The sequence below is a fragment of the Corylus avellana genome, chromosome ca1, assembly GCF_901000735.1.
Source record: "Corylus avellana chromosome ca1, CavTom2PMs-1.0".
In the NCBI taxonomy this organism is placed as follows: domain Eukaryota; kingdom Viridiplantae; phylum Streptophyta; class Magnoliopsida; order Fagales; family Betulaceae; genus Corylus; species Corylus avellana.
In genome coordinates this window covers 30,308,757-30,328,973 of record NC_081541.1, presented here as the reverse complement: position 1 = coordinate 30,328,973, position 20,217 = coordinate 30,308,757, and the positions used below count along the sequence as shown (strand labels likewise).

At 33.8% G+C, this 20,217-nt stretch overlaps 2 protein-coding genes across 2 annotated transcripts; both read left to right on the top strand.

The window, feature by feature from the left end:
* The first annotated feature begins 7,084 nt into the window (after nt 1-7,084).
* On the top strand, nt 7,085-12,578 carry LOC132185269 (protein ROOT HAIR SPECIFIC 17-like). Its single transcript, XM_059599067.1, has 10 exons — nt 7,085-7,505; nt 7,600-7,665; nt 7,756-7,846; nt 7,999-8,075; nt 9,050-9,138; nt 9,219-9,402; nt 9,916-10,097; nt 10,503-10,605; nt 10,703-11,034; nt 11,414-12,578. The coding sequence occupies exons 1-10, from the start codon at nt 7,149-7,151 to the stop codon at nt 11,871-11,873; spliced, it is 1,941 nt and encodes a 646-aa protein (XP_059455050.1). The 5' UTR covers nt 7,085-7,148; the 3' UTR covers nt 11,874-12,578.
* A 2,939-nt stretch (nt 12,579-15,517) lies between these two features.
* LOC132190759 (protein HIGH CHLOROPHYLL FLUORESCENCE PHENOTYPE 244, chloroplastic) lies at nt 15,518-19,492 on the top strand. The gene is made up of 8 exons (XM_059605810.1): nt 15,518-15,788; nt 15,977-16,212; nt 16,898-16,996; nt 17,454-17,648; nt 18,106-18,198; nt 18,301-18,396; nt 18,852-18,992; nt 19,197-19,492. The coding sequence occupies exons 1-8, from the start codon at nt 15,617-15,619 to the stop codon at nt 19,371-19,373; spliced, it is 1,209 nt and encodes a 402-aa protein (XP_059461793.1). The 5' UTR covers nt 15,518-15,616; the 3' UTR covers nt 19,374-19,492.
* The last annotated feature ends 725 nt before the right edge of the window (nt 19,493-20,217 follow it).

Here is a 20,217-nt window from a genome sequence, read left to right as displayed (position 1 = left end):
CAACTTGTACGCAGGCCCACCTCAATCTTGTGGAGGGCCTGGACCCAAATTTTGTCCGATATAGGATGTTGGAGTTTTTTTTATTATTTTATTATTTTATTATTTATTTATTTATTTATTTTATTTATTCTAGAATGTTGTAGTTGAAGTTATGATATCAACACAAAACTGCTTATATATTGGTTATATATGTATAAAATTTTCAATTAAATTGAGTTGGATTATTTTTTAAAATATATATATATATATATATATATATATATATATAGTTTATTAAATTGACATCTAATTTTAAAGTATTTGATTCTTATATATATTTATGATCCGATTAAAAATGCAAGTAAAAATAACATATTCTAAGAACAAATATCAGTTAATAACATGAAATTATAAAGAGATAATGCTCATCACGAACCAAAGCTGACCGAAGTGTTATCATAATCATAAAAAATACTTTCTTCGTAAATATAATTATAAGGATTCAAAACAGATTTAGTTATATATGTACTTTCATCTTAAAATAATTAGTTAATTTGAAGTTTTTTTATAATCATTTACAAAGCTCAATTTTACTTAATAAGTAAGCAATGTAGAACTTAATACTCATGAATATTTGTATAAATCGCCCACTCTATATATATTACTCATTTTTCCAATTTGAGACCGGAATATTACAATAACCCTATAAATATATATTTTTTTTCTTTTTTTTCATCCTCCCTCTATATGACATGGAGCTGGCCTTTTTATTTATTTATTATTATTATTATTTGCAAACTTATCATTATCAACCATTTTTAAGCCCTCGTTTACACAATAACCCATTATCAAATTTTTGTTGAACAGGTCTCCAAATCCTTTTTAATAAACTCATGCTTATTTTATTTCTCTCCACCAAAAAAAAATATAAAAAAGCTCCTCCAACTATCAGTCGTATGTAATATAGGTTTTTAATGTTCAAAAGGTACTAAAATAGCCATCAAATTACCAAAATGTATCAAAAAGGCCAATTATTATTTTTTTATATTTTTATAATACTCATATTCTTTTAACAAATAAAATAATAAAATAATTGTAAAAAAACTAAAATAAATAATAAATAATTAGTCAATGTAGTTGGCCTAAATTACTAATTGTTTCATGTCGTATTAAAGTAAAATAAAAGGTATTCTTGAGATATTTCAAAAAAAAAAAAAAAAAAGTACTAAAATAGCCCATCAAACTACCAAATTAATTTTACTTTAATATGACATGAAGCAATTTATAATTTATGCCAACTATAGTGACTAATTATTTATTATTTCAAAAAAAATTCAGATATTCATCCATTGTTTTTTTTTTTTTAAAAAAAAAAAAAAATTTTGTTTTTTTTTACAATTATTTTATTATTTTATTTGTTAAAAGAATAGGGATATTATAAGAATAAAAAAAAAAGTGGCATTTTTTATACATTTCGGTAGTTTAAGATACTACTTTAGTACATTTTAAACATTGGAGAGTTATATTACAAACAGCTAGTAGTTTGAGGAGTTTTTAATATTTTTTTCCTAATAATTAAATTTATAATTTTTTTTTATCAGTTTAAACTATTATATATTATAATAAGTGGTGAGATTTCACAAAAGAAAGAAATTTTGAGGGTTATTTGATTGGGGGGGACAAATGATTCTTCAGCCACGAGTGCCGCAATATAATAATGATAAATGATTTTTTTTATATATATATATATATATATATATATATATATTAAAGAACTCGAATATATTCTCCGAGGGAAAAAAAAAAAAAAAAAAAAGTCAAGTGGGATATAAATAAGTATTTATGTTAGCCATTTGAACTAACAAAATGTACGTACTCCGACAAATCTATAGGTGACCACCATAGGAGTTCGACTGTTTGTTCATGAATCTAATCATCCAATTTTCAAACTATAGATCCATCTGTTTGGTTATGGTGCCTCATAATTGGTGAAAATACACCAGCGGCTACTAATTTACCATGCAAAACAATGATAAATAATATAAAATTAAAAAGAGAAGTCAATAGAGAGTCAAGACATAAATTTACATGCTTCGACAAAGTATTTATGTCCACAAAAGGTGCATCTATATTTTGAAAAACTCCAAAATACTCCGTACCGTGGAAGGAGCTTTATGAACTCTGCTTGGACTACTCGGTCAACCATTAATATTTTAATATTATTCTCTAAAAAAATAAAATTACTCTTTATGCCCGAGAGAATATAAACAACTAATTCTAATAGTCGGTGAAAATCCAACAGTAATTTATTATAAGTTGAACTGATAACTTATTAAAATATGAAGTATAATTATAATTGTTTTTGGTAAAAAATGATAGTTGTACAGTTGTACCTGTAGATCAAGAATAATATGCTATGCGCCATTTGGCATACAAACCGCATGAACCGGATGGAATAAAAAAAAATTAAAAAAAAAAGTTTTGGTGTTTGGTTGTTAACAAATAACAATTCGCTGTACATGAGGGAAGCATGAATCAGAGTCAACGATTTTGACCAAGTGATCTTTTTGAAAAGTTAATGGATTTGTTTGTTTGTTTGATTTTTTTTTTTCAAAGCTTGCCGCATAAGATAAATATTATACATCGTATCTGTTTAGTTTAATGGTTCTTTATATATATATATATATATATATATATGGAAAAAATACATTTTCCTTCTGAACTATTCACCCATTTAAACTTTAACTTATAATGTTTAAAAAATAACACTTGCTCTCCCAAACTTTTAAATTGTTGCAATTCAACCATTCTGACATTTTTTTTCTTCCAAAATGCCTCCATCCCAAGTTTTTTTTTTTTAAAAAAATAATTAATTAATTTTTTTTTAAAAAAAAATTAAAAATTAAGGGGTGGCCAGTCACCCCAGTTGAGCCTAGGGTTGGCTTCGGCCACCCCAGATTGGACACCCCTGAATTTTAATTTTTTTTTTTTAATTTTTTTAACTTGGGATGTGGGCATTTTGGAAAAAAAAAAAAAAAGGTCAAAATGATCGAATTGCAACAATTTGAAAGTTTGAAGGGTCAAGTGTTACTTATTAAACATTGGAGGTCAAAGTGCAAATAGGTGAATAGTTCAGGAGAGTAAAATATAATTTTTTCATATATATATATATATATATATTTTAAATTTTCAAACCGACCATCTTTCTTGTAGAGTGAAAATGTGATTTTTTTTTTTTGAAATGTCTCAAACAAGACATTTCAATTGTTTTGTTCAAAGAAATTTTTACACCTTATTCATGCTATAATGTGTTAGAGTGCAGTAGTTGAGCAGCGGCATCAACTCTTATTAAAAAAAAATAATAATAAAAAAAATAAAAAAATAAAATAAAATAAAAAGAAAAGAAAAAGGGTAAAATATGCATAATAATTAGGGTTAACTTTTGACATAATATGCAAACTCGAGACGAATTCAACACAAAAATAAAATGTTAAAATTGAAGAGTTTATCTCGTTTAATTAAATGAGTCGGGTTAATATTGACTTATATAATCATATATCCATGCTTCGATACAACTTGCACTCGACAAACAATATAATGATGACTGGTAATTTGACCCACGAACATGGCATGAACCCAATATTTAAAGAGTTATGATTGAGGAATTTGACCCATTTATTTAATTAAATAGATCGAATAAAGGTTAACCTATATAGTATTAAGCTCATACATTGACATGACTTGAACTCGACACGCAAATACAAATTACCACCCTTACTAATAACTACTAGACCCTATTGCAAATAAAGATTGTTGTGATTATAATCACATCCCTTAAGAAGCACAATTATCCGTTAAAATCACATCACCATGTGTATTTCATTTGGCCTGCAAATGGGGAACGTCAGTCGCTTCTAATGCGAAAAAGAGAGAAAAGGGGAAAAGAACAAAATTCCATGTGTTTATGATTTAGCAGTGACCCAACTCCTACTCAAACCCTCCTCCAGGTCCCAAAAAGCATTGCTTAAAGTCTGATTGACTGCAACATCTCAAACAGTAAACTAAACCCTTTACGAAAGAAGGTGGAGCCACCTCCTCTAACCAATCAGATTGATCATGTACGATATAAATTTCTTACAAATTATCTTCTAAGAATTTCTTCAATTCCGTCTTTTTTTTAACGAGATATTCGGCTTCAACCTTGGCGGCCCGCTGAGTACTTCCCAGTCCAATGCCTTGCGCCAGTCTCAACACTGAACAGTTGAGTCGCCAATAACTAGTCCCAAGAGAGAATTTGCACTTAATAAGTCTCAAATTCCGTCTTTAAAAGTGTTATATGTTTTATGAGGACGTGAGAATTATGACAGATATGCTGGGCGATATAGCGAAAAAAGAGAAAACTCGATAAGATACACTGCTAAGAGACATAACACATTAAAATACTAAAATATAAACCAAAGTTCTAAATCTGATTTCCCCAGGCTTACCCTGCCTGGTTCCTTGCTCACCCAGATAATGCTTATTATTGTTCTCTCTTCTGGTAAACACCCAATTAGGCCTTAATGTTAAAGGAAAATCCATGGCCAACTCTCTCTTATTAAACGATAAATATCATATTTGCTTAGGATATCCATGCATAATCAGGTGTGTGGTTTCATTTTCAATGACTAATCTCTATCTGTCTCTCTTTGAAAATACCACCGTTTTCTTCTTTGTTCAACCACCCCCACGTTCTTTAGCCTCAGCGTTAGGTATTTAACCACACTTGCAAGTCCTTTCAGCTAACCTCATTATTATTATTATTATTGATGACCAAAATTAGGTATTTAACACACTTACACCCTTCATTGGGTTGGCACATGTGACGTGGGTCCACCTTTTTATTTTATTTTCTCTTTTCTTGATTTAATGACTTAATTTTTTCCCTAAAAAAAACAAAAAAAATTCTTCAGATACTATAGTTTTTATTACAATATTTTTACAAACTCAGGTAGCAAACATGAATCTAAGCAAAAAAATAAAGCAACAAAATTTGCTTTAGTGACTGATGTGGTAAATATTATATAAAGTATAAACTATCATGTTAATTAAATGACTTATAATAAAGACTATACTAGTCTATGAGGGAGAATGATCTTCTTCATTTCATTTCATTTCGTTTCCATCAATCTACTAATTAAGAGTCTGTTTGGTGTTATAATTTTCAATAAAATCGCAAAAAAATATATTATTTAAGGGTTTGTTTGGAATTGTGATTCCAATAAATGTGATTTTAAAAATTGCTATTTTGAAATTGCAACTTTTTATAATTCTAAAGGCATTTAATAAAACATGTTAAAAAGTACCTTTTTATCAAATATTTGTTATGAAAAATTGTGATTTTGGTTTAAATTCGTGTATTTTCAAATAAGCACCCCTAGTCTGCTTATAGAAATTGCATATTTTTTTTTTCTATTTTAAATTAAGTACTTTTTAAATCGCAATGCTAAACACCATATGTTTTGCGATATCTTTTAAAAACGCAAATTATTCTTGTGAAATCACAATCCCAAACGCATTCTAAAATTATTTTTTAAAAAATTACAATTAAAAAATTAAATCGGGTGTTTTTTTTACTACGCATGAGCCTAATCCTTTTTAAATCGCAGGGTTTTAAACCGCAAATCAAAACACCATGTGATATCTCATATTTATTTGAATTATTCTCCATATTAAATAACGTGGAGACGAAGATACCACTGAGGCACTGACCAATCGAGACGAAGTAGGGCAAAACCCTTAATTAAGTGGTTTAATTACGGTTTAAGGACGTCGATGCGTTACATGTCGCTGAAGCCAAAAACAGCGGACTTTGAAAAGGAGGGCGCTATGAGACAAAGGGGCAGAGGCACCTAAATCACATCGTAAAGCGTTATTAACGAAGCCTAAGAGACAACTAACTCAGTGTAATGACGATTCGTATTCCACGCGCTTTAAGCGCACGTGAAATTGGGCCGCTATCATTTGACGGCGATTTGGCCTTGCTACGATGGGTCAGTTTTCGCACGCGCTTTTTGTGAGAGAAGGAAGCGTCGGAGTAAAGAAATGGGAGGTCGCCCTAACACGTGAGACACACGTGAAGAGGGAAACAACAACAAAGATCTTGCCGGGGAGGAATAAAAGATTGGGAAGAGTTCGTGTATATGCACTCGTACGCATCTTTTCTGTTCATATTGCAAATTACAAATTTCCCAAGCCTGTCCTTTTGCTAATTCAAATGGTTGATAAGCATGAAATCCATTTTTGACCGGTTTGAAGATTTGAAAAATAGCTCACTAGGTATTAAAAATTGATTAATCACTCCATATGGTAAGTTAAAAAAAAAAAAAAAAGTCTTTAGGGTTTAAAAAAGTTGATAAAATCTATTAACGTACCACATCAGTTTCAATCATAATGTGACATGTGTCACTTATAATAAAAATAAAAATAAAAATATATTAATTAGGATAATAAACAAAAAGGAAAAAACCAAAAAAAGAAAAAAGAGATAACCGACCCATAGATATATTCAGAAAAAGTGGCCAAATCTTGCTCATGTTGGAGGTGGTTTGACCATTGACCATTTGGCCAAAAGGAGTGAGGTGACCCGACCACCCTTAAATATGGTTTTTTTTTTAATATATATATATATATATATATAACTTTATTTTTTTGTATGATGATTATAGTATTTCAAATTCTTTACTTATCGTAATTTTTTTTTTTTTGAAAAAATAAACTAATCGCTTATAATTATCAAGTTGAAATAAGTGATAAGTAATTTTGAAATACAAAAGCAAAGGAGGATAAGACAAATCCCCCAATTCATAGCGATAAATGATAATTCATAAATATCCTTCAAAATTCATAAAGGGATAGAGTACTCTACAGTACAGATAGTCCCGTTTTAGAGTGTCAAAGAAATCGCTGCAACGGTCAAAGGCATCCTACAACTACAAGAGACACGTCTACTCCACACCAGGTGTGAGTAATTACACCCAAGCAGCGCCGGACGCCAAGAAATCTTCCCAGCGATTGTTTTCAAGGCGGGGTCCGCTTGTTTTACAAACAAATTCTTTTTCTCTTTTTTTGCGTCAGTTGTTTGAAGTCGTAGACTCGTAGGAGTTTTTCTTCTGGGGAAAAGCTTATATATGGAAACGCTGTCGCCTTCGTCTTCGTCACCATCACACAGAGAAGACCACCACTACCACCACAACCACCACCTTCTTCAATGCTCTTCTCCCCGTTTTTCTTCACATACAGGTGCTGGAACAGCAGCAACAACGGGAGCGGGAGCGAGAGCTATGCAGAAGAAGAAGAAGAAGCTGAGTAATGGTAGTAAGCGAGGGGAGGTGACGAGTGGGCTAATCATCGCGAGCCTGCTCTACCACCTGCGGAGGAGGCGACTCCTCCACCCGCTCTTATCCGCCGTCTCCGCCTGCGTACTCTTACTCTTCGCCGCCTCCTCCCTCCCAATCATTCACCACCACCACCACTTCTACTTCTCTGTATTCATCCTCTAACTCTGTCTCTGTTTCTCTTCCTCAACGACGTCGTGTTATTCGCTGGCTCTGTAACTGCGTTTTACTTTTTGGATTTCAGGCTGGCAATGCGGTGGATGTCGGATCGGATTTGGCTACGGAGCCGGATACGCCGTCCACGGTGCCGGTACGGGGAGTTTCGTGGTTTTCCGTTCCGTTTTTGGTTCTGGTTCTTTGGTTTGATTGGTTGTCGTTTGTTGGATTGGTTGTTGTTCAGGCAAGTCGAGGCAGCTTAGTCCGTGATTTGTGGGCCTCCAAGCTGTCAAAGCTGTACCGCGGTTGCAGCAATGCCAGCGATAAGTTTGCAAGTACGGTATCTGAATTCAGAATCTTTCGTTTCCGGATTTGACGTTAAATTTTGTTTCCAATTTTCAAAAGTTGATTGGATTTTTTGGAGTCTAATTTTGTACTTAATTACGTGTAGTTAATTGTTAATTATCGTTGAGCTGTTTGCTTGCAGGTGCTGACGTGAAAACGCATCCGAATCGATACTTGTTGATTGCTACTAGTGGAGGCTTGAATCAACAAAGAACAGGGGTAAGCTTCTTGAGCCATGCGCTCCCACCACCCCCGCCTCCCCTCCCTTTTTTTTTTAATATTTTTTTTTGGATTAGGTTTTCATTGTTTGTCTCAAAAGGCTTAATATTGGATTAATCGATTGAATTTGAATCAATTATCACGTCATCAATAACTATGTGATTAATCCTAACCATTATTTGCCACCTGAGCTTTTACAGGATCCTTGATTTTTCCTTAATTTCCTTAATTCATGTTATTAGGCTGAGACGAGTTCGTTTTTGAAGAAATCATTAATTCTAAAAAATAATTGCAGTTTTCTTGTCTCAAAATGTGGATTATTACTGTACTTGGGCAGCTGAGTGCAATTAGATGTTAATGCCTAATTAGGAAAAAATGGAAGTTCTTAAAAGAGTCTTCTATTAGTTTGTTATAAGTTCTCTCGTTAAATTTTAGTTTTTTTAAATGTTGTAGTAATCCATTTTTCGTGTTCCAGCTGGTTAATGCGCGTAGATTTGTTTATGATTACTGGTGCAAGAATTAGAAATTTGGGCTCTTTTTGACAAGAGATAGAAGAATTTGTCTGCGTGTATAGGTGAAATGATGGAAACCCCATGTACACGTGATGTACAACAGCTAGAAATTGAGGGTGACGATAGTCTTTCTAATCATCAAGGCTTAGAAATGAGGTTAACTTAAATATGAATATGCAGCTGTTCTTAGATTTCCCAATGAATAGCTCAAAGTGCACAGTTTGAAGTTGCAGTTGATTGTTTAATGTGATGGGTGGAGTTCGTTGGTCTATGCAATCACTTATGATTTTTCCCAAAAAAAGTGGCTTTTGAATTTTTACTGATAGAAACTACTTGATAGGTTACAGTATTGTTTTGTTTTTTTACAAATGATTCCAGAAATATATTGTTCCATTATCTGACACTGTATGTAATTATAATCGGTGTCTTACTGAATTAGCTCTGATTCTTACCTTGCTGCAGATAACAGATGCTGTTGTTGCAGCTTACATTTTGAATGCTACTCTTGTTGTTCCCAAGCTGGATGTGAAATCTTATTGGAAGGATGCCAGGTCTGTTTTTTTTGTCTGATTGCTTGGGTTTGGGGATAATATATAATCCTAAATCTTTTGTAATCTGGTGTTTGCTGCAGCAACTTTTCTGAGATCTTTGACGTGGACCAATTCATCTCATTTCTTTCAAAAGATGTTAAAATCATTAAAGAGCTTCCCTCGAACGGAGGAAAAGCTCTAAATCCATATACCATGCGTGTTCCAAGGAAGTGTAATAAAAAATGCTATGAGAGCCGCGTTGTACCTGTTCTTAACAAAAAGCATGTAAGTGTTCAGTTCCTTGCCTAAAGTTGTGGATCTTTTAATCAATTTGTTGAATGTCATTGACTACATTTTACGTTCTATTTATTTATTTTTGCAATTGATGGTATGATTCCATTAACATGAACAATAATACTACTTTTCAAGAAAGAAAAGAGAAAGAAAGATAAGTATAAACAAAACACGTTGTTGTTATGACCTTCATATCCTTAAAAGGAAGATAATAGGCCAAGCTGAGGGAATGATTGTTGTATTATTGTGTCTGCCATGGATGCCAATGTTAAGGGCCTGACTGATTGTTCTGGATGTTCCTTTCCTTCATTCTTAGGTTTTATAATAATTTTAATTTCTTGCTCTGCAATTTATACCTTAAAAGTAAAAAGGAAAGACATTGCATAATTATTTGCCAGATTCTTGTAGAATGTTTATGGAATAAAATAATAAGCAATTGCTATTCTTGAATGAGTTATTTGATTCCATAATTTACACTTTCTGGTTACCCTTTTGATGTTGCAGGTCGTTCAGCTCACCAAGTTTGATTACAGGCTTTCAAATAGGTTGAATACTGGTTTGCAGAAGCTGAGATGTAGAGTTAACTACCATGCTTTGAAATTTACTGATTCTATTCTTGAAATGGGTGAAAAGTTGGTTCAGAGGATGCGGACGAAAAGTGAACATTTCATTGCCCTGCATTTGAGGTAAAGCACAGTTAGTTTCCAACCATATGCTCTTTTTTTTTTTTTTTTTTTAAATTCTTCCTTTACTCTTTTACATGCTATATTCTGTTATACTTCTACCATGATGCTAGTTGCCTCTTGTCAGACTATCTTGTAACAGGTAAAACTTGTAATGTTTGAGTTTATATCAACATGATACCCAAGGAATAAGAGTGCATGTCTCATTATTTGTAGAAAGGAATATTGCATCTGTAGAGGCTTTTTGATGAGTACATAATGTAGGAGTGTACAGAATTTATGGTAGAATAACTTGGAGTTAAATGTTTCAATAGGTTGAAATATATTTCCTACAAAGTTTTTGTTTAAAAAAATTTTTAAGAGTACAGTGGGAAAAGTTGTTTATGCAAATTCGTTTTTCATGTCTAGGTTTGAACCTGATATGCTTGCATTTTCTGGATGCTATTATGGTGGAGGAGAAAAAGAAAGAGCAGAACTTGGTGCAATTCGGAAGAGATGGAAAACTTTACATGTGAGATTCCACTAGTTCTTAGAACTGATTTATTCAACCTCAACAGCAGATTAGCCCTGTCTGAATATTAATATTTTTATTTTGGCATGAGATGCAGGCAAGCAACCCTGATAAAGGACGAAGGCATGGAAGATGCCCACTCACTCCAGAGGAAGTTGGTCTTATGCTAAGAGCATTGGGTTTCGGAAGTGATGCTCACTTATATGTGGCATCAGGTGAAGTATATGGAGGTGAAGAGACATTGGCACCACTCAAAGCACTCTTCCCAAATTTTCATTCAAAAGAGACTATAGCCAGCACGGAGGAATTAGCACCATTTTCATCATTTGCTTCTCGCATGGCTGCGCTAGACTTCATTGTTTGTGATGACAGCGATGTTTTTGTCACCAACAACAATGGCAACATGGCTCGAATGTTAGCTGGACGAAGGTATGCTAATTATTTAAAATTTTAAGAATGACTTCAATACTCTGGAATTTTTTTTTTTTTGGACAATCTTCATTTTATGTTTTTTGGTTTTAAAATGTGAAATTATCTTCAGAATTGAGGTGGTTTTTGACAACAATTAAAGTACCCCACCAGTTTGCTGGGAGAAGGAAGTTTTGTAGGTTGAGAGAAGATATATAGTTTGTTTCTGTAATATTGCCATCACCTTTTTAACTTTCAGAACATTCAAAATGTTCTAACTAGGGTCATTCTAGTGGCCATTTGAGGTCATTATCGTTGCTTCCTTCTTGTTTTAGTGAGCTAGATAACTCAAGCTGTTCACTGGTTATACATTATAACATAAACATGCTTGTATATGCAGAAGATACTTTGGTCACAAACCAACAATCCGTCCAAATGCTAAAAAACTATACAGATTGTTCCTGAACCGAAATAACATGACATGGGAAGAATTTGCCTCCAGAGTTCGAACTGATCAGATTGGCTTCATGGGAGAGCCAAATGAGGTGAAGCCAGGCAGGGGTGAGTTTCATGAGAACCCAACATCCTGCATATGTGAGAAGTCCAAGGCAAAGGCTAGGGAGGGTTTCAATCCTCACAGTCAAAATAAAAATGGCAAGGAGGATAGCACAAATAATGATACGGGTGATGTGACAGACGAGCAGTTAACGGAGGATGAGCGAGACTGGTCTGATATGGATTATGGGGAGAACACAATTAGGATTCAAGAGAGAGGGCTTCCTAATGGAACAGAGTTAGGTCCCAGTGTTTTGGTTAAACCCGACCAACCTGAACTTGAGGAAGAGTTATTTTCGGACTAAAATCAAGGAGGCTGCTCCCATTTCCCATTGAGAAGAAGTATGAGCTTTACTTGACCGAAATTTTCAACCAATTCTTTGGGTCTTTTATTCTGTTATTGTGCTTCAATGGACAGAACTTTCTTGAACAGAAGTGGCAGTGACAACAAAGGACTATGTACATAAAGGCATCGGGCATTCGATCTGATTGAGTCTCCAGTTTCTGTATATGGTCGCACAGTACAACCCCCATGGGGATAAGCAATCCTCCATTCAGATTTAGAAGCTTCTTGTACATAAAAACCCTAGGATATGTGGCTAAGGACAGAATCTTTTGCTCTCTTTGAGGATTCTCGCCGAAAGTCCAGGACAGTAATATGACCTGAGGAACATGGAAAAAAAAAAAAAAAAAAATAGGGACGGGCGGGGGGTTGACATTGATTTAGAACTTTAGACTTTAGGTTTTCCCTTTCATTTCTTTCTTTTTGAATATTGTTTTGCCTTATCTTCTAGGATATGTATACATCAAAATGTTTGGTTTAGAATTTTTGAAAGTGATACAATACAAAGCATGTTTTGTTAGAAAGCTGGACACCAAGATGATCAAGATGAGATTTATTAATTGTGTGTGCTTCAGTAATTGTAAGTAGGATTTCTGTGAGAACTTAGCAGGATGAAGTCTGTTAACCTCATGCTTTTTCTTATTCTTCTTTCTAGATAATCATCTCATCCAAGGAAATTATTTAGTAAAGCAGTTTTTGGCATAAGAAAGATCAATGGTGGCAGTTTTCTTCTATGATTATAACATTCCTCTCTTATCTAGTAAGGAGTCTGAAATGGAGAAAACATTTCACCTTCTGGATAACAAGTTCAGCATGATGGAGAGTCATCAAAATACATGTATCTTTTATTTTCTTGATTATGAGAGAAAACATTTTCTTCATTTCCTACTTGAAAATGATAGATTTGCTCACTTTTTACCTCCTCTTCTTTCTCCTTGAGGTAATGCATGCCCAACATAATTTGAATTTTTAAACGTTTTTCCATTGAAATAGCTTATTTATTAGAACTACTGCGTTCTACTTGATCTTGTTCAATATTTCTAGGGACTTTAAAATTCTATCTTGAGAAATTTTATTATTCATCTTCTTGGTGAGAAAAATCTTTTGTCCGTTCACGAACTTTATTGTCTAGGAAATAAATATTTTTTCTTGAAGCTCGAAGAGATATATGGCTTGTATTTTTATTTTGATCTTCAGTAAAATCATTTAAAAGCCATTGTTTTTGAATTTCTAAATCCTCCCAATCAATTAATTTAAGACTAATCTTTGTATCCAATTGTCTAGGTTCAAAGATTTTTTTGTAGTTGTCAGCGGTAATTTTATCAATTCATGAAGGGCTCCCAAACTTAGACGGTGTTTGTTAAACACCCTCCTACCCTCAAATATTATTCACCTATTTTTTTTTTTTTTAAAAAAAAAAATTCAACATAAAAACATTCTTATTTTTTTATAGGAAAATGTTAGGTGTTCTTCTAATGTCCTGGTGTCCTCCCAACTAGGGCTTGACTCCCAAACTCAGACGGTGTTTGTTAAACACCTTCCTACCCTCAAATACTATTCACCTATATTTTTTTAAAAAAAAAAAAAAATTCAACATAAAAACATTCTTATTTTTTATAGGAAAATCCTAGGTGTTCTTCTAGTGTCCTGGTGTCCTCACAACTGAAGCTTTTAAAATTACTAATAGATTAAAAGTCAATAATGATAATCTCAAATTCAACGATAATTTTAAAAGCCACATCATAGTTGGGAGAACGAACATTTAGCATTTCTTTTTTTTATATCACATCATTTTTACTTTTCACAACTATTTAAATAAAAAAATAATACAAAACAAAAATTTTCTACTTTTCAATACAATTTTTTCACTTTTCTATATTAATTATTACACTCATTTTTTTTTTCTCACCAAACAACAAACAGTATTTGGGGATACATATTGTTTAACAAACAACCCCTCGGTCTTTACCATGTTTCAGCAGCTCGGTCCTCGGCTATTCAACCTGATCCGCCCAAGATTATCCAGCAGCTCAAGACTACTCATGAGTACCATGTTTCAGCTTGGCAGATTTCGGCTCTCCCCTCTCTTTGGTCTCCTCCTCAGCTAGGAAGTGTTAAAGGCAATTTTGATGTAGCTGTTTGTGGAAATTTTGCTGTGGCAGCTGCTGTTATCAGTAATCATGATGGTGAAATTATTCATGCTGCTACCCAAAAGCTTTTCTCCTCTGATGCTCTTTTAGGCGAGGCTTCTGCTGCTCTTCTTGCCTCCCGACTTGCAGTGTCTTCAGGCTTTAGTAATTTCATGCTTGAAGGGGATGCTCTTTTGGTTATTTTAGCTGTTAATCAGCCTCATCATTTTGCTACTTGGCATTTTGCTCCTATTGTCTCTGATTTGAGACTTGAGCTCTCTTCCTTTCAATGCTGGAATGCGTTGAAAGTTTCTAGATGTGCAAATTATCGTGCACATGCTTTAGCAAAATGGGCCGCTACCCATCTAGTGTTTGGTAGCATTCCCATAGGATCCCCCATTCTTTCTTCCATTAGGATCAAGAATGGGAAAGATCCTCCCTTGTAGCCCCCTTTTTCCTCTTCAATTAAAAAAAAAAAAAAAAAAAAAAAAAAAAAAAACAAACCCCTCGGTCTTTACAATGAATTGATAGATCATAAAAACTTGATTTTGTGTCCATGCCCTTGGTTTTATTTTATTATAACCGCGTCTTTTGTATTAGGATAATTAATAGAGATTAAATAATTTAGCTTAATTTTAGACCAAATTACTCCATTGACAAGATTGGACTGAATTCCTCTAATAAAAGAAGAACCAGAAGAACCAAAAGGATGGCTTGACTAATTTTTAAAATCTGAATTATTATTTTCAATTAGATGCTTCCAATCTGAATTATTTCAAACGGTGATGCGAAGACAAAAGTAGAGGTGTCAATTTGTGTTCGGGTATTGATATAAAATTATATACGTCAATTATAATTTAAATTATTAGATCAGATAAAGATGAAGCATCACAAGCAGCCCAAACTCTCAAACTCTAAGTAAAAGACAAACACCAAGAAGAAGAACTTCATCAAACATCAAAGTCATAGATATTTGAGTACAAATAGGTTTCTAGTTTATTGTTGATAACTATGCATTGTAACCGAGATAAACAGTATCTTCATTTGTTTAAATGGGTTTTACCCCTCAACCCTAACCCACTAATTATGTATTGAGTTCGTATGGAATTTGTTGGTCATATCAAAAATTGTTAATCATTATGTCACGTGTCGTGTCATAACATGTGTATAATATTATATAAATCAACTATAACTCCACCTACTTAATTGAACGGATCATATTAGTTCACTTTAACTCTTTAATTTTATATTTAATTTGTGTTGAAATCACAAATCATGTAAAAAATTACCGGTCTAAAGAAAAGTGTAGGATGGGGAGTCGGGGACCATGGATACATTACATGGGTTGCACAGATTTGGTATGTGACTGCTTGGCTGACAGCATTTCGAGTGGATATAGTGACATTACATCAGGGATTCACATATATATACACACGTCAGCAAAATCTTAATCCAATTCAGAGCGACTACGTGGCCACATTGGAATCCCTTGTTCTCCTTCATCGATCCTCTTCCTCTTCCTCTTACCTCTTCCTTTCTACAATTCTACTCATTGCAAGTGTTTCAGAGAGCAACAATGGCGTTGAGGCTGCCAATCACACAGCTTTCGGCACCTGGCAAGTTCAATCATCATTGCACCAAAACCTCCTATAACATCCATAGCGCACTGTCATGGCGGCGCACTCTGTCTCCGGACTCTCTCATATCTTCTTCGGTTTCCTCACTCATTTCTCCATCTTCCACCACTGGTACTTCGTTTTCCTTCTCTAATGCGCTTCTCTCATAAGAAATGGGTGTTTTTATGGTTAATTGATGTAATATAAGTAGTCCAGGCTTACATAATCTTAGTGGGTCTCGATTGTATCAAAGCCAAGCTGGAAGCTCGCTGGTTGTTTGTTTCCAAATTAACGGTTTTTTTTTTTTAAATTATTTCAAGGGAAATCCTATGGGGTGACGTGCACTTCAGCTCAGACAACTTCGGCGGGGGCAGTGAATCTAGGACCAGGGACGCCGGTCAGGCCAACGAGCATTCTAGTGGTTGGTGCCACCGGAACTCTAGGAAGGCAGGTTGTGAGGCGGGCACTTGATGAAGGCTATGATGTCAGGTGTCTTGTCAGGCCTAGACCTGCCCCTGCTGACTTCCTTCGCGATTGGGGCGCTACGGTTGTCAATGTACGTCTCTCCCACCCTTTCACTCGCCAATTCATTTCTTTTTTCGCTTTGATTTGCAATTATATGTATTGGGTTTGTTTGTTTTTGTATGGAAATAGTCAATTTTGTCATGTAATTTGATGTGGGCAGTTAGGATTTCTTCGTATGGAGATTGGTATGTGCGAATGTGATGCCTTTGTTATATTATGTTGAGGCAACTAGTTTATAGTTATGACCAGCTGCCATTCTTAAAGATTTTGCCTAAATTAGATGATTTTGACTCTGGTTAATCTTTTTTGGAGTCAGCAAAGTTGGTTTGGTTTCTTGATGATCTGGGGTTCACTGGCATCTGAACTTACATTAGAAAAATTTCCATAAAAAGCTGTGGTTCTGTGGTAGACCCACGAATGTTTTGCTTCAGATTGTTTTATTGCTTTCAGTTTTGCTGTCTTACTTTGAGGGTATCTTCCAGAAATTAGTACTTTTTTCTCTTGATAGATATAGATGCTTCTTGTTGTATCCTATGTCTTATTTGCCAGATGTCTGATTTAAGTGTCATAAGTATGATTTATTTATGAACATGTTTGGACATTCATCACTCACAAAGAGGCTTGGTTAAAGCATTTGGGTTAGTTGTACGTTGCACAGGGTTTAATTTTTACTCTATTGAAGTTCAAGGACTGAATGTGAAGTATTTACTGAACAGGCAGACCTTAGCAAACCGGAGACCATACCCGCAACACTGGTGGGTATTCATACTGTCATCGACTGTGCCACAGGGCGTCCAGAAGAGCCCATTAAGAAAGTAAGTTTTTGGGTGAATATAGATTTGTTTCTTTCATTATGTTATTTATGACAATGGAATCGACCTAGATATTTTTTAGTAAAATTTGATGCATCCTTTAACCTTGGTGAGGCAGCAGGGGTCATTGAATGTGCCGATGATGTCTCTTTTAGAATCTCTCTATGTGCAGTTTTCCAGCTCAGCTGTGAAGACGAACAAGGAAATTTATATGTTGTAACCTTTATATATCCTTGTTCATCTTCCTTGTTTTATCAGTACAAAGTCTTTAATGTTATTGTGCAAGCATCTATATCTATCAGAACATGTGGAAAGGCCTGAGAGATTTATATTTACATTTTTATTAAGAAAGTCCTCTCATCAAAGTTATTAGATGTTGTAAACACACTTCATTTCCAAATTCCGATAATGCTGTATAATGGGTTGCTGGCCTCATCTAATCCATTTTTTTTCTGTTTAGGTAGATTGGGAAGGAAAAGTTGCTCTTATACAATGTGCAAAAGCAATGGGAATCCAGAAATATGTGTTCTTTTCCATCCACAACTGTGACAAGCATCCTGAGGTTCCACTAATGGAGATAAAGTACTGCACTGAGAAGTTTCTTCAGGACTCGGGCCTAACTCACATCACAATCCGGTTATGTGGTTTCATGCAAGTAATTATCACCTAAATGAAAATTTTGGCATACTTATCTATAATATCAGTACTGGCATGGTTTAATTTTTTGTTTCTCTCTGTGCTTAATGTTTCAAGTGACCCTTCATCTTCTGATTATCATCCTCATATGACAGTTCCCCCTTTTCCCTACCTCTCTGTCATTTCTCCTGAAACATATCATACTCAAAAGAGTGTTTCTTGATTTTATGTCTAATGGAAGTATTGGTTCTCTGAAATAAGTTCTCCAATTGAAGAGATGTATGTAATAAATAGTAACATCCCTACTGGATGTTCATGTGCTCTAAAATGATCTAAGCCAAGGATATGATTATGTGAAACAGTCTGTTATTATATATGTATCAGTACAGATGATTGTTTCCTGTTTTGAGTTTTGTGTTTCGATATTTCTTTTGATATTAGTACCAAGTGAAAATGGTTCTTGCCAATTCTCCCAGGGCCTTATTGGGCAGTATGCAGTACCCATTCTAGAGGAGAAATCTGTTTGGGGAACAGATGCCCCAACAAGAATTGCTTACATGGACACCCAGGTAAGTTTTGTCTAAATTTTTTACCTGATTGGTTTCAGGAAGACAATCATATTCAACCATAATATCTTCACAGTTTCTAAAGTTGTTCTCATTGTGTATTAGGATATAGCTCGCTTGACATTTATAGCCCTACGCAATGAGCAAATTAATGGGAAGCTTCTCACTTTTTCTGGTCCTCGTGCATGGACAACCCAAGAGGTAAGGAAGACCATAAAGACAAAAAACAATTTGCCTAGGGGTGTTGTTTTATTTCTATCACTATCCCTGCACCTTGTTTTCTTCATACTCTTCGTACTCTTGAGAGATTTGTTTGATTGCTGAGGAAACATAGGGAGGAAATGACAACTGAGAACCTCTTACCCCAAAATAATTGGAGTGGCTAGCTTCTCATTTCTTCTTAAACAAATTGTTTTACCCCATATTAACTTTTGGTAATAGCATTACTTTTCTGCACTTTGTGTTGGGAGCCATTAGAATATAAATGAAAATGATTAAATTAACTTTTCCTTATCAGTTCAAGCTTTTGGGGTAGTAAACCCTTTACTACTTGGCCTCTTAAAGAGGGAGTAAATGATTAGTGGCTTTGGATAAAAATGAATATCAATCTCTTTCTTCTTCCATGTTAAAAGATTTCCTTCTTGTATTTATTTTAGGTGATAACATTATGCGAGAGGCTTGCGGGGTCTGATGCAAATGTCACTACAGTTCCCGTCTCTGTCTTGAGATTAACTCGCCAATTGACTCGATTTTTTGAGTGGACAAATGATGTTGCTGATAGATTGGCATTTTCTGAGGTAACAAACTCTTATATTTACACTTGAGAATATATCTGTATTTGACATATATTAATGTTATTCTGGGAATATTTTTTGAGGATATATATGAAAGCTAAACAAAAATGATAGTTATTTTATAATCTAAATAAAATTAGTTTAGACCTTTTGGTGCTTGTTATTTATGTACTAAATCAAATATTAATGTAATGTCTGTATTTGTAGGTCCTTACAAGTGACATTGTTTTCTCTGTTCCAATGAGTGAGACATATAAACTTCTGGGTGTGGATGCGAAAGATATAGTCACCCTAGAGAAGTATTTGCAAGATTACTTCACAAACATATTGAAGAAATTGAAAGATCTCAAAGCACAGTCAAAGCAAACTGACATCTACTTCTGAATGAAGAAGACCATTTTGTAATTGTAAATTGCCCCATGTATTTGACAAGTTTGATACCTGATAACGCTCCTCTAAGAGGAATACCATTTGGGTTCTTAAAGCATTCACATCCCGCTCAATATATATATATATATATTTTTTAATTTTTTAATTTTTTTTCAATTTTTAATTTTTCTATTTTAGTTTAAAAATCACATTTTCACATACATTCTACTTTTTATTTTCATTATCAACTTTCACTATTCTATTTAAATATTCATTCTTTTTCTAAGCATCTACATTTAGAGCACTCACATTGGGCTAGCCAAAATAGCAAAAACAAAATACTAAAAATCAACATCAGGCTAGCCATTTTGGCTAAAGATTTGACTAATCATTACAGTACTTAGCAAATTTGTTAAGCGTTGTAACTTAAAAGTATTCACAAATGCTATTTTGTTGAGCAAAGTACCAAAAAACGCATATCATCCGGCTTAACAAAAGGGTCATCAAATTGTTGAGCAGCTAGTGCTTATTGCTGAGCACAGTAGCTTAACAATGTATATCATATATTAACAAAAAAATGCCTTCTTTTATCTCTAGTCTAATAAAAAACTATTTTATCATCTCCCTTCTATAAAATGAAAAACCAGCCTTCTTCTTCTCCCTCTCTCTTCCAGCATTATTTAAGAATCTTTATTGTTATTAACTTGCTAAATGCTTTATTTTAGAACAATATGATAGTTAATAAGAAACTTGGTATTAAATGCTTCATTTTTTGTTTTTTCTTAAATATGACAATTAGAAAAAATACAATTTTTTTTTTTTAAAAAAATATGACCATTATATATATATATATGATCAT